A 12450-nucleotide genomic window follows, 5' to 3' on the forward strand; every position below is an offset into this window, starting at 1 on the left:
GATTTACGGTATACTCGGCGTCAACTATATTGTGCGACACGTCGTTAAGGCCAGCATAGCTTCCATTGCCGCCGCCTTGCACGCGACTTCCTCTTTCGTTTGCACATACTCGTGCAAGTGGCTCTGAAAGTCTCGGGGGCACTGCGGAAGCCTCGCAAGCATGACGACGTAGTACAAGATAGCTGACACCGAGTATAGGTTTTGCAGTGTATGCAAGATCAAATCTATGCATTGTCTATAAGAAATGGTCTCTTATTAAGTTGTCAAAATTATACTCCATCTCGGTGGAAGTATTTATCTATTCCGTTAATTCCTCGAAGGCTTTACATTGGGCCAAGGGCCAGTCAGTCATCCCTTGGAAGTTTGATGTTTTGCAACGACAGTCAGCGTGGGGTACATCCCCGCGAGGGACGAAAAATTAGACTACACCGCCTGGGAATTGCCCATGTGCAGCTAGAATCTTGGGCACGAGGCAGCTCTCTCGACAAGTCCTCGTCAGATTGCAGACCCCTCTGCCACGGTTGTTACTGGCACACCAAGGGTCCCGGGTCTCATAGCTGCCGAGGGTTCCCGGAGCTCGGTACTCGGTCTATAGCGTCTGTTGGGACCGAGAATAGAGTTCGCCGATTGACTGCGTGCATTCTGGTGTTCACAGAACGTCCACGCACATTGTTCGTGTTGAAGACGGCCAAGACGGAGTGGCCCGCAAATGTAAGGTTTGCTTATTTATTTTCTCACAGTGGGAGCCACGAGGTTTCCAGTTGCAAACTGGTTGTCTTTTCAGCTGTCAGCTTGGTCAACTTTACTGGCACACTCCTGACTTTCTAAAACGGGTGGATGGCCAGATGCTCCTCGCAACGCAGAGAAAGGCATACATTGAATTCCACAAGAGGAAACTTATTTTAACACCTGCTCTATAGCGGCACCACCATAGAACTGGTGGTGCCAGAGCAAGTTTATTTTTGTGGAATTATGCTGTATCTTTCTCGTGTTGCGATATAATTGCGAGCCTGAGAGTTACAATACCTTGTGAATGTTCAGCGGTCGGTCTAAGTGCATCTCGAACGTGCCATTCTTCTAACATGGCACTTAGTAGTTCTAATGGACCTTTTACACGTAAAAGACGACAGCGAGCAACTGATGCACACACAGGGGCGGATTTAGAGGGGGGGTCCGGATGTCCTGACCCCCCTCTTGATTTTTACATGTTTAAAATTTAGGGCGTAAAACAAGGGAGAAGGGGAGGGGGTTCCTAAACATATGGTACGCTGACCAACACCTGACCCCCCCCCCCCCCCCTCAGGAAATTCCTGCATCCGCCCCTGTGCACACAGCTGGTCCGGTGGGGTCGGATGAATACATGGATGGTGCAAACAACTGAACCTTTCTGGCAGCTTGTGCTCCCAACGAGATTTGCAAACTATGTGCCGACATGTTCTCGGTTGCGTCGCTTTCATCACAAAAAAGCCATTCTTCCTGCAGAGAAGGCATCAAGCAGCTGGAAATTTGGGTGAAATGAATCGCATCTGTGTACTGTAACAACGGTGTTTAATGTTAATGCTGGAGAAGATGATACTAAGTGAATATAAACTTGGGAGCGTGTTTGTTTTGGGATAAAGATGACAGAAAGAATATCACACTTAAGACAAAGGGATAACGGACACTTCTTTTTAACTCGCAACAACAATTACGGTGAACCTCCTAGCGGAGTACCTATTTTTGAACCCACCCCTGCCCAGAAGGAAAAAAAAAGTGACAAAACAATTGCCAATTGCATTGTCGGATGGAAGGTGGAATGCAATTATGCCAATTCCGAAGTAAGGAATTCTATCTCATCCTTAGTTAAAATGATTGAAGGCACCGAAATATTATTATTAACCAAATTCATGCTGAAAAATTCTATAATTTCTCTGCAAAACCTGTTATTATGCCCTCCCAAAATCCTCGTTCGCTCGAAACTAGGAACCCAGCCACTGCACATGCGGGAACGATTGGCTTTGAGGTGAAAAGAGTCTGCCGAAGCTTTTGAAACTTCCACGTGGTGCTCGCGGAGTCGGTGGTTGATGCACATACCCGTTCGTCCTATGTATCCAGCGGATCTTCTGAAAGCCACCCTGCAGAGATTCCTTCTTGGCTGTTACCGGCAAAACACTACAACTGGAAGCAATAAGCGAGATCGCTTTGCCGTTATTCTATGCGTTCATAATTCAGTGCATCGGCTAAAAGCCATTGCTCCCAGGTACATCAGTATGGTGTTTCCTGCCGGATGTGCCTTAAGCAGCTTTGCCAAAAAGTGAACTAGAGCGAGAAGCCTCAAGGATGCACAGTCAAGCGTGCCAAGAAGTTTCTCTGTTGCGAAGAGCAGAAAGTTTATTCCGTTCCTTTGGGGTGTGGTAAACAATACATAAGACAAATGGGCCAGGTGCATCAACCACTGTACACCAGTTGTAGTTTTAGCTTTTCCCACTGTATGAGCATGGCCTGTGCATGTGCAGAACCCTTCTTTGAAAAGGCCCATTGCACTTTTGCCATTTGTTCTGTATTCACTGTATACAAGCTTTCATGCTAATGGTGAATGTTTTGAGCATGCATCAACAAGCTCTGGCTCAAAGAGTGTTGAGCCAGCCCACCATATTCTCTTGCTGACAAGCTTTTCAAGAAAAAAACAATGCAATCTTACTTTTTTTTTTTCTTTTTTGGAATTTTAGGATGGCAAGGTTTGACTGCTACCTACTTTCCACATGCTCACTACTTCAGTGTTTTTCCACATGCTCACTACTTCAGTGTTCTAATTGCTGTTAAACATCCCCTTCCAAGCCGCTTGACCGTCTGCCATGACAGATTGCTGCATTTCTGGTTGCATGACAGCCAGAACCAAAATTTCGATGAGCTGAGAGACGGACAAGTGCAATGTGACTGTGTATATCTAATGTAGCTGTGTTGTGCCCCAACAGCTACTTTAGACTAGGTTCGCCAGCAGTTGGGGTAGAGATTGCACTGTCTGCGGTGTCATCCTGGATAATTTACCACTACTAGTTCAGCTAAACTGGGCACTTACATTAGATCTGATTGAATCATGGTTGCCCATAAGAATTCCCTCTTCAAAACTTCCTGCCCTTCTTTTCTCGTGCTATTCCACTTTTGGCTTACCGTAAGAAACCGGGCGGGGGAGTGCCCATCTTACTTTCACCAAATACTGGGTTAATCTAGACATGGACCCTTGTCCGGTCAAATCGGGCACTTATGATGCATGATTTGCAGAATTCCCAAGTTTGGGAAATGGTAATGGTGGGCGCCTGAACGGAATAGGTGCTTCCATAGTATTTTACGGTTTATGGTGTTTTCCTCTTCTTCCCCTTCAATACCCTATAAAACACTGGCATATCAGTGCTGCCCCCGCCCGGTTTGTGGGCATCATTGAGCGGGCAGGCACTTTGGTGCATTCATTCACTTTTGTGCAGCCTAACGGTGGGAACTGGAATTTGGGGACAGGCAACACGAAATCTCAGATGCAGCCAAGCTTACTTCTCGAAAAAAAAAAAAGATTGGCGTACACTGCGCGAGATAAGTGAGCGCAAAACTTATATCGGCAACTTTTCACCTTTTGCTCGGACAAGGGATATGCACGGATATGAAATTTTACCAACCAACCTCATGCCCCGGATGCGCACATTCTGAGGGAAGTGTGTTTGTCGTGAGAAAAAAAAATAGCAAAAAGCTGGCAATTGCTTTTTCGCATTGTGTGTCGCCCTATGCACACCATTATCGCATTTGGGACAGAGAAGGCGAAATGAATATGCCGTAAACAAACACAATTTTTGCAAACTGTGGCTTTTGGGAACATTTTGTGGAAACATAATCTTACGATTCAAAGCGGTACGCTACACATTTGTTAGCATGAGATGATGTATTCATGCGATACAATTTTTTTGTAACTTTTAAATAGCGTTATTTGTAGAAATGAGGTCCTCGCGAAAATTAAGTTGTTTACAGTAAGCCTCGTTCTATGTACCTGCTCCGGTGCAGAAAAGTGTAGAGCAGTGTACTTACGGTATATGTATTGAGATACGACCGGAAGTGCACCGCCAACACACTTTTCTGCACCCGTGAAGACAAATCGAACGAAGCTACTATGCCTTGCACTTCAAAAGACATGAAACTCCCGCCCTGTCGGAGCTGTGATACCATCCTGTGGCAACTGGGTGCACTATAAAGCACCGTCGCGGATGCAGTCTTCTAGGCTGTGTTCCAAAATTTACTCAATTTGACTCCGGAGTAAAGGTTTCGTACCGTGGCATTTCAAAACTTACTCGATGACGTCAGAACTCGCGTTCCAGAAGCGGGTTGTTTACTCCGGAGTAATTACTCACGCTACCCTCCTCAATAGGGTGGTAACATCGGATCAAATCGAGTGAATATGTCACGCGATCTGTTCGTCGTTTGCTTCCTGCGCCGACAGCCGTCAAAGCTCGCTTGCTCCTTTGGCTTTGGCGGTGGACGTTCAAAATGACGAAGAATGAGGTGCAGCACTTTATGTGTGGTTATTGCGATTTTCTGTTGTCAGCGCAGGAATTGACTACATTACATCCAGATCGCGCACCTTCCCCAGGAGGGTGGTTATCATTTGAGCCCGTTCTCGTTTCGACCTTCTCACTTGGCCCTTCTCAAAAGAACCATTCTCAAAAAGATCTTCTCTCTTGGACCTGTCGCATTTGGTCCTTTCTCGTTTCGTCTTTCGCATTCCAACCCTCCTCATTCGAGCCCGTTCTCGTTTCGCCCTCTTCACCTGGCCCTTTTCAAAACAGCCATTCTCAAAAATATCTCGCTTTGAACAGTCGCACTTGACTCTCTATACCAAAATCGTTTTTTAGGGTAATAATAATAAATACATTGATATAATATGTATGTGTGTGCGTATGCGTGTGCGTGCGTGTGTGTCTCTCTGTGTGTGTGTGTGCCACGCTACAGGCATACTCTCTCTGCTAATGGATTTTAGCAGTGCGTCGAGGTCGTCGTGAAAAGCTACTAGGTGACAATAAAACAGACCAACTATTTATCGCTACCAGATCATATTCCGAAACGTCATGTTGTTTGAGGTCTCTCGACTTGGGACAATGCCACCACATCTATAATGCAAACGTTCTCAAAAGGGGATCTGCGAAGGCATCCTAGGGGTCTGCGAAGCCCTGTCTCATCAGTCAGGTACGGCAAGATTAGTTGTCTTTCTTCACGTTGAGAAGAAACGCTCCAATTTTCGGGAGAGTACTCTCGTGTGTATGTCAATGAGATAAGTCTACTTCACACTAGCAATTAGTTATATCCATTTATTAAATCACTATCATGATAACCTATACCTTCCTATTCTCCTCACCCCAAACGGGATCCTCCATCATCTCCGCCTTTCTACAAGGGGACCGCGAAACATCAATGGTTGAGAACCACTGCTATTATGTATGCTATTTCTGTCAAAACAAAGTTTCCAAATTAAATATTCATCGCTTTTTTTTCTCGTTTGCTTAGACGAAGGGAAGCCGGCGTCAATGTACGATTCTCAGTGCATACCTCTACACATAACATATATCTGATGGTATGTTGGGGGCCCAAGCAAGGTAAGGCGCATCAACAAAGCCGCGAAGGCATAACGATGTTAGAAGCATGCCGAACTAGTGCCATTCGGTCGTAGTGCGAACGGGCGAAATGAGAATGGGTCCAGTTGCGAAAAACACGATTCGGATCTTATGAGAAGGTTCAAACGAGAGGGACCAAATGAGAATGGGTCGAAAAGTGCAAGGTTCAAATGCGAATGGGACGTTTTGAGATACACCCTCCCCAGGAAGGTATACTTGTTGTTATTATCAGAGTGCGAGTGTAAACAGGAGCTTCTCCGCATCCTCGTCCTTGGAGGGAATGCCGTATTCTCACGTCCATGGCTGAAAATGTTTGAATGCAGTAAAGGATGAGGTGGTATTTTTGTTTCCGCCAGAGTGTGTGTAATGAAAAGGCAAGTGTAAGTTACATATCAATCTTGAGACAGCACCCTGTGCTGTACCACTACACTGTAGGGAAGCAATTTCTGCAAAACGTAATCAATGCAAATTACAATGCATGGAATATATGCGTTTAGGGCACCTGGACTAGAATAACAGTGATTGCGCTGATTAATAAAAACAAATGTTGATGTCTAACTGTAAGGAGTAAGTAATTTTGATCTCAATATACCACTCAAAAGGAAGGTGAGTAAAAAGGAGCTGGTGGATCCACCTCAGAAAACACCGCGTCATCATTAATGTTATTGTCTCCTCAAGTGCTTTCTCCATGGTCAGAAGAATTTTCTGCCATCACTGCTGTGTTTTCTTTTTGCCGTAGCCCAAGACGAAGCTAATCCGCATAGTATCCAGATGATTATCCCGGCCATTCCACAATCGAGTCTCTGATCATTTACTCGCGATGTCATGTGGTAACCTGTCTCCTACGCTGACGTAGGAGACAGGTTACTCGGGTAAGATTTGGAACATAGCCCTAGTGTGGCCAGAAGTGGCTTTATCTCGGTCTCGCCGAACCAGTACCGGGAAGACAAGATTAAGATCAGTGGTGTTAACAGCCGCCTTCTGAAGTAGCAAGCCACGTTTGATTCCACACCCAGGCCCCTAACTCTACTTCACACACCATCGCTTCACCCACGAGAATTCAAATCCAACAAAGGAGAAGACACCTTCATTTTCTAAGTTCCACAAAAGTTCCTCACAACACGTCAACGTCACGATCCGTCCAAGAAGCACACCGGAACCGGGTCACACGGTGAATCTCTTCCGCGTCGCCACCTTTCCCCGCAGAACTCACTTCTCTTCCTCCTTCTTCTTTTTCCATTCCTCGAGCAATGCCTTTGCCTTGACTTGGGTCTGGTCCGTCTGTAAGCCCGGAATGCGTAGTGCCTCTTTCAGTTTCTTGACGCCAAGCTTCTCGGCCAGGTCCACCTCAGGCGTGTACACCTGGAACGGCTTGAAGTACTTAAGCACACTGCGGACGTCTTCCACCCGGAGGCCGTACTGCGCGGCTAGGGCCTCGGGGGTGAACCGTGCTGGGTCAGCGGCCCCGTCTGAGACGAGCTGGGTCGCCTGGCGCAGGGTGATGCGCCCCGGCTGCACCGTTTCTGGTTCGTAGTAGCCGTACTGGTACTGCTGCCACGACTGGCGGCTCTGCGGCAGCACACGCTCCGCCTTTTCTGGCTCGGGCTGCAGCGGCACCGAATGCGAGGACAAGAAAAGAGTGCAAAAATCATGCGGTGCGGTGCAAAAATCGTCGCATGTTATCTTCGAGAAACTACCGTAAGATCCCGAGAGATGCCCTTTTTTGCCATTTTTGATGCCATTTTTGGCATGATTTGCTATTTCGTTAAAAACACCGAAAGTAATTGCAGGGCCCTGACCGATGGTGACCTCGGAATGAAAAGGTGTTACTTAGCCACGGCACGAGGTAAGCAAACATTGCCGACTAGAAAGGACAGTTGTCTTTAGTTCATCGCCCCTCCCTGCGATTACAAGTTTCGCAATTCACAAAATTTAAAATTAGGATTTTTTTAAACTTTTTTTTTATTGCACACCAAAAGCTTACTTTTCGTTTTGACTTGATTTGCTTTCAATTTTAGGTGGGCTATCTCTTGGGATATTTTGGTAGGGCTTTAACTGTATGTAAATGAAATGGTACACTTTCGTTAAAAGCATATGTAAGATTCATGCGCGATGCACACCGGCCCGGAGTTATTGTTAAAAAAATGGTGTGAAACTGTTTTTTCGCGTTTCAAAATTTGCCGAATTTCTGCATGTGTGTTTCCGCCTTTGGACAGGCTTCTTTTGGAACCCTCTTTTCTCTTTACGAAAGAAAATTTGCAACGGGTGCAGAAGTGAGCGGAGTGGCAAAGTTCTCGGCACCAGTATCAAATCAGGACATAAAGAGTGCTCCTAGAAACATTGCCCCAACATCCTACGAATATTTAAGTGCTCCTATAGTCGGTGACAGGTCAAGAACGAAGTGGAAGCTCCTCCCACCTCTTTCCACTTTAGTAGAGCGAACGCAAGAGAGGAGGCGACCTCCTCTCCACCGTTCGCTTCGCTGAAGTGGAAAGGGGTGGGAGGAGCTTCCACTTCGTTCTTGACCTGTCACCGACTATAGGTAACGAAGCCACAGTGCTGAACCTTCTATACCACCTACTGCTTGTGCGGGACACAGATCGGAAGCTGCATCAGCGTTCCGGCTGCAACTCGTATCCTCGCCGACCGAACGGGAGTTCCAGCTATACGCTGACACAACACTGTTGTCTGACCCCTGCCCTGCACTCCAGTAGATGTAAAAAATGCAGCACGGGGGCCTTGTTGCCTAAGGCAGCAGTTCTCAATCTCTTGGATCTCGAGGAGCCCCCGCCTGGTTCAAGCGAAAACCGAGGAAACGCCCTCGGTCTCGGCATTCGGGCAATAACGTGGTGCGGAAGCTGAACTTTGGATAATGCACAAACTAGAAAGTATTTGGCTCATACATAGTTATGCATCAACTTGAACTGGAAAAACGCTTTACTTGGAGCTCGGGTGAACCTTTTTTGACGGTGTTCTAGGAACCCCTGGGTTTTTGTAATCCAGCTTGAGAACCTGCACGTTCTAGGGGCGTTGATTCGAGTGAAACTGAATTTTGTTGAGGAAGTGGATCCGATCGAACTGGGGATTGTGCAGGATGCAAAAAGCAGTGTGCTTAGTGTCTGTGAGGACCTCGTCTTTTCTCCCTCTCTTTCTCTCCGTCCATTCTTCCCAGTATTAAGGCAAAAGCCTTACTTGTCCCATTACACAAGAAAGCGTCGGCGTTGTGCCTGAAAGATGGTCACACCAACGCATCAAGCACGCACCTCAGAGATACAACGCAAAGAAAAATGCAGCAACGCGGATGCTTCGTCACGAAAGCCGGCGAGAATACTCAAGGTCAAAGCCGATACACCTCAGAAATAAAATGCAGAGAAAAGCACAGCAGCGCAAATGCTTCGTCATGAAAGCTGGCGTGAAGCCTGCGGGGTTTGCCACACCTGCGCAGTAGGGGAGAGATGTCACCGCCGGAGTGCAGTGTGAAAAAGGAAGACGTGGCGCGCTGCTTGTAGGAATGCTTCCACATTCCTACATGTAAGCGGTCTTAAGTGCGTCTGCCGAATTTTCTTAATCTGATGCGCGGAGATACCGATAAAAGCGCTTCCAAAAGAGCCCTGAAATGTATGTATGAAGCCTCGTAGATAAAATATTCATTGGCCGTCATCTGGATGATTGTCGTAGAACAGCAGTACGAGGCTGGGTCTGCAATGCATAAGTTATTATATTTTTTGCTATATACGAGCAGTATTAGAGCCTTACTTTTTTCTCTCCTCTTCATTCTTTCAGTTTGAGGAAAACCAATTCAGACGTTCCTCTGGGACGACCTTTCTTTTTCTATCCCGTTGACATCTTTCCTTCTCCTGGCGAATTGAACCATTGTACCAGTGTTGAAAGTTTTCACGTCGCTACTGTCGCATCTCGACATATAATATTAGTCCATTTAAAAGTTACTAGAGATTTACAGAACTTTCCTACAAAAGAACAGCATCCCCCAGAGCTTCCAAACAAGTGTAGACATGCAGCATGCACTCACAATAAGAATCATCATCCTCTTATTGAAGATTCAAGAGTTGTGATTTAAACAGTACTACAGGCTGAAACTTTTATATTTTGGCAGTGTGTCTAATAGCTCACCTTCAAGCTGATTTTTGCCTTCCTGCCATGCATAATTCATTTATAACGTGCCAAAGCCTCGCAAATTTTTTGTAAGAATGCCGCATTTATATTTAGAGGATACCATATCAATAAATTCAAGAAAGTACCATTTACCCGTGTAGGCCCCTCAAAAAACTACCAGGTAGATAGTTCTTGCATACAATTAGCACAAAATGCAAATCATAATGGCTCAAGTTTTTTATTTTTTTTTTTTTTTATTTATTTTGAATGTAGCAAGCACACTGACTGTATGTCATCCTAATAAAAGCAGTCGCAAACATGTTTAGTTTTCTTTGATGGTTTATGAATATGCATCTTCTTCACACGTCGTTACAATTTAGCGGCAGAATTTTTTGTTTGCAAGTTGTGTTTTTGGCAACATTCACTGTTCAAATTGTAATACACAAGAAAGCAACATTGTGTGAGGATGAGTTGTCTCTGTGGTAGATATTTCATCAATGCAACACCTGCCAATAGCTCCTAGTTTGATCTCACCGTGGCTTCTGCAGAGACCACTTTGACGCTCTTTAGCCGCTCCAGAAGGTCCTCTCTTTTCTCGATCACTTTCTCTTTATCTGCAAAGTAGAGCAACGGATGTATATGGTAACATATAGTAAAGAGGATGGGGGGAGGGGGGGGGGGGGGGGGGGGTCGGTGGCTGAGCATATTGACTTGGAGCATGTGGAGTGAAAGCTCGCACTGCAGAACCCAGGGATCCTGGGCTCTATCCCCACCCCTGCCCGTTTCGATCTGGATGAGCATCATCCCGGCATGTGGTCGTGTATCACTACTGCATGGTGCACGTTAAAGACCTCAGGCTAGCAGTCATACTGCACAGGCTAAATTACACATCTACAGTGGGTAACAATGTCGCCATGTTCTGGCAGACTAAACTCCTGCTGTGTAAACTATAGACTAATTATTGGTTTGGTTTAGCTAGAGGACAAGGAATGGTCCCTCCCCATTGACCCTTCTCTCCCCCGCCTAGATGACGTCACCATGACGGTTTTGTGATTGTCGCTCTTTCACATCCCGGTCTAAGCCCGCTTCCGATTGTTCCTGAAAGCTTTCACAAGCAAGCTACCCACGCCGACATCGCTTAAACGTCATGATTGGCTGCTACGATGAGTGGGGGAGAAGAAATTCGAGTTTCATCTCTAACAGAGAGTTATTCATTAGCTGACCAGGTTTGTCAGATTGTTTCATGGTACATCCCTTTAAGGAGTACAATCACTGTCGGTGGTGACAAATTTTGAAGGTCAGAACCGGGAACTCTGCGAACGCCTAACCGCAAATCTCTCTTCATATGGATCACTTGCGCGGCTCAGCGTTTTCGTGAGTGCTCGAACACGATCTAACCGAGTTTTCGACAGTGGATGAAAGAAAAGAAAAACTTGCCGATCGCCACCTGCGCTTCGTACTTCTGGTCCGAGGGATGCCGCGGAGCCGACTTTGGTTTTTCCGCGCCGACCACCTTCTGAACGCGGTTCTCGATGTTGAAATTTCTGATGGGCCGAGCTAGGAAAGCTCCGATGCGGTTTCCCATGCCAGGCACCTCGCTAGCTGCGACTCGAAAGCGGCGGTTGACGATGGTCCGGCGGTCCGGCTTTTGTGAGGTTGGTGAGCGACCTCCAAGAATTGAAGCAGACGTCCATGTGCTTCTTGGCTTCAAGCATAAAGTGCACCGCTATCCGGTGGAGTCTCTTCTGTGTCACTCCGCGACGCGGGAACACGCGAGTGAAAAAGTGAAAATAAACACATGAAGTAAAACATTAAACAAATATTTCCTCGCAATGCATATTTTACTTATACTAAAACTCAAACATACGTACAGTGTATTACATTTTAACAGCATAAAAACTGTCTGATGCACTATATATTTGAGCGCAGCAGCACAAAGCCTGATGATGAAACTCTAAGGTGACTTTTAGTCTTCCTACTTGCAAAAACTAGTAATAAAACGAATAAAACAATCAATTATAAATAAATAATATATACAATTTAAAAACACTAATATGAGTATCTTTAGTCGTAAAAAAAGTATGAAAAGTTCACCTGACACGTGCGTTCTTTTTCAACCGGATCGCCAGTGTACTTTTTCTGCTGTTTTTTTTTTTTTTTTTTTTTTTTTTTTTGCGATATTGTTACTTGGCAACCATTTCGAAAACAGAACTGTCGTCGCATCGTCGCACCCGTGGCAGTGCGAGTTCGTCGTTTTCTCAACCCGCTACAAGCATTAACTTTTAAGCAATGGCAGTTATGTCAGAAAGAGTGCATTTGGTGCCTTCTGATGAGGATGATCTGTATTCGGGTTACAATGAGTTTAATCCATCTCTTGACACAAACGTGAGTATGGCATGGCAAAGCACCCATAGCTGTATTGTTCGCGTTTGCTAACATTATTAGATCCGTTTCTTAAGTTTTTTTTTTTGTTTTTTGTTTTTTTTTTCATTTTACTAGATGTTGATGCAAGATGAGGGATTTCAGCAAGCTGTCCGAACCAGCTATGGTCGAAGACCCCCAGTAAGTATGACAAATCGATGGTTTTGGTTGTGAGGTCTTTGTTTCAACTATGCAAATATTCTGAATTAATTTTCTTTCTAAATCTCTAATAATAAAACGAAAGAAGCAGGGTACATTCCTCAGTGACGTGAAAATCCATTCGCACACT

The 12450-nt window shown here is 45.6% G+C and overlaps 2 protein-coding genes across 3 annotated transcripts in view; one reads left to right on the forward strand and one right to left on the reverse strand.

Moving 5' to 3' along the window:
- The first annotated feature begins 619 nt into the window (after nt 1-619).
- LOC8039755 (intraflagellar transport protein 88 homolog) overlaps nt 620-12450 on the forward strand; it is an 82508-nt gene continuing 70677 nt past the window's right edge. Inside the window, exons 1-2 of one of the 2 annotated variants that reach the window (XM_042291889.1) lie at nt 620-711; nt 12240-12302. In XM_042291889.1, coding sequence (XP_042147823.1) covers nt 12240-12302 — 63 coding nt within the window. In that variant the 5' untranslated portion in view covers nt 620-711. Of the gene's footprint in view, nt 712-11925; nt 12126-12239; nt 12303-12450 lie in introns of those variants that run through there. The other variant, XM_042291888.1, reaches the window with a different exon arrangement.
- On the reverse strand, nt 6698-11739 carry LOC8039760 (NADH dehydrogenase [ubiquinone] 1 alpha subcomplex assembly factor 4). The gene is made up of 3 exons (XM_029987503.4): nt 11178-11739; nt 10275-10354; nt 6698-7232 (listed from the first exon to the last, which is right to left on the reverse strand). The coding sequence occupies exons 1-3, from the start codon at nt 11323-11325 to the stop codon at nt 6837-6839; spliced, it is 624 nt and encodes a 207-aa protein (XP_029843363.2). The 5' UTR covers nt 11326-11739; the 3' UTR covers nt 6698-6836.

Source organism: Ixodes scapularis, unplaced genomic scaffold (genome assembly GCF_016920785.2).
Source record: "Ixodes scapularis isolate PalLabHiFi unplaced genomic scaffold, ASM1692078v2 PGA_scaffold2__306_contigs__length_199485367, whole genome shotgun sequence".
Classification (NCBI taxonomy): Eukaryota; Metazoa; Arthropoda; class Arachnida; order Ixodida; family Ixodidae; genus Ixodes; species Ixodes scapularis.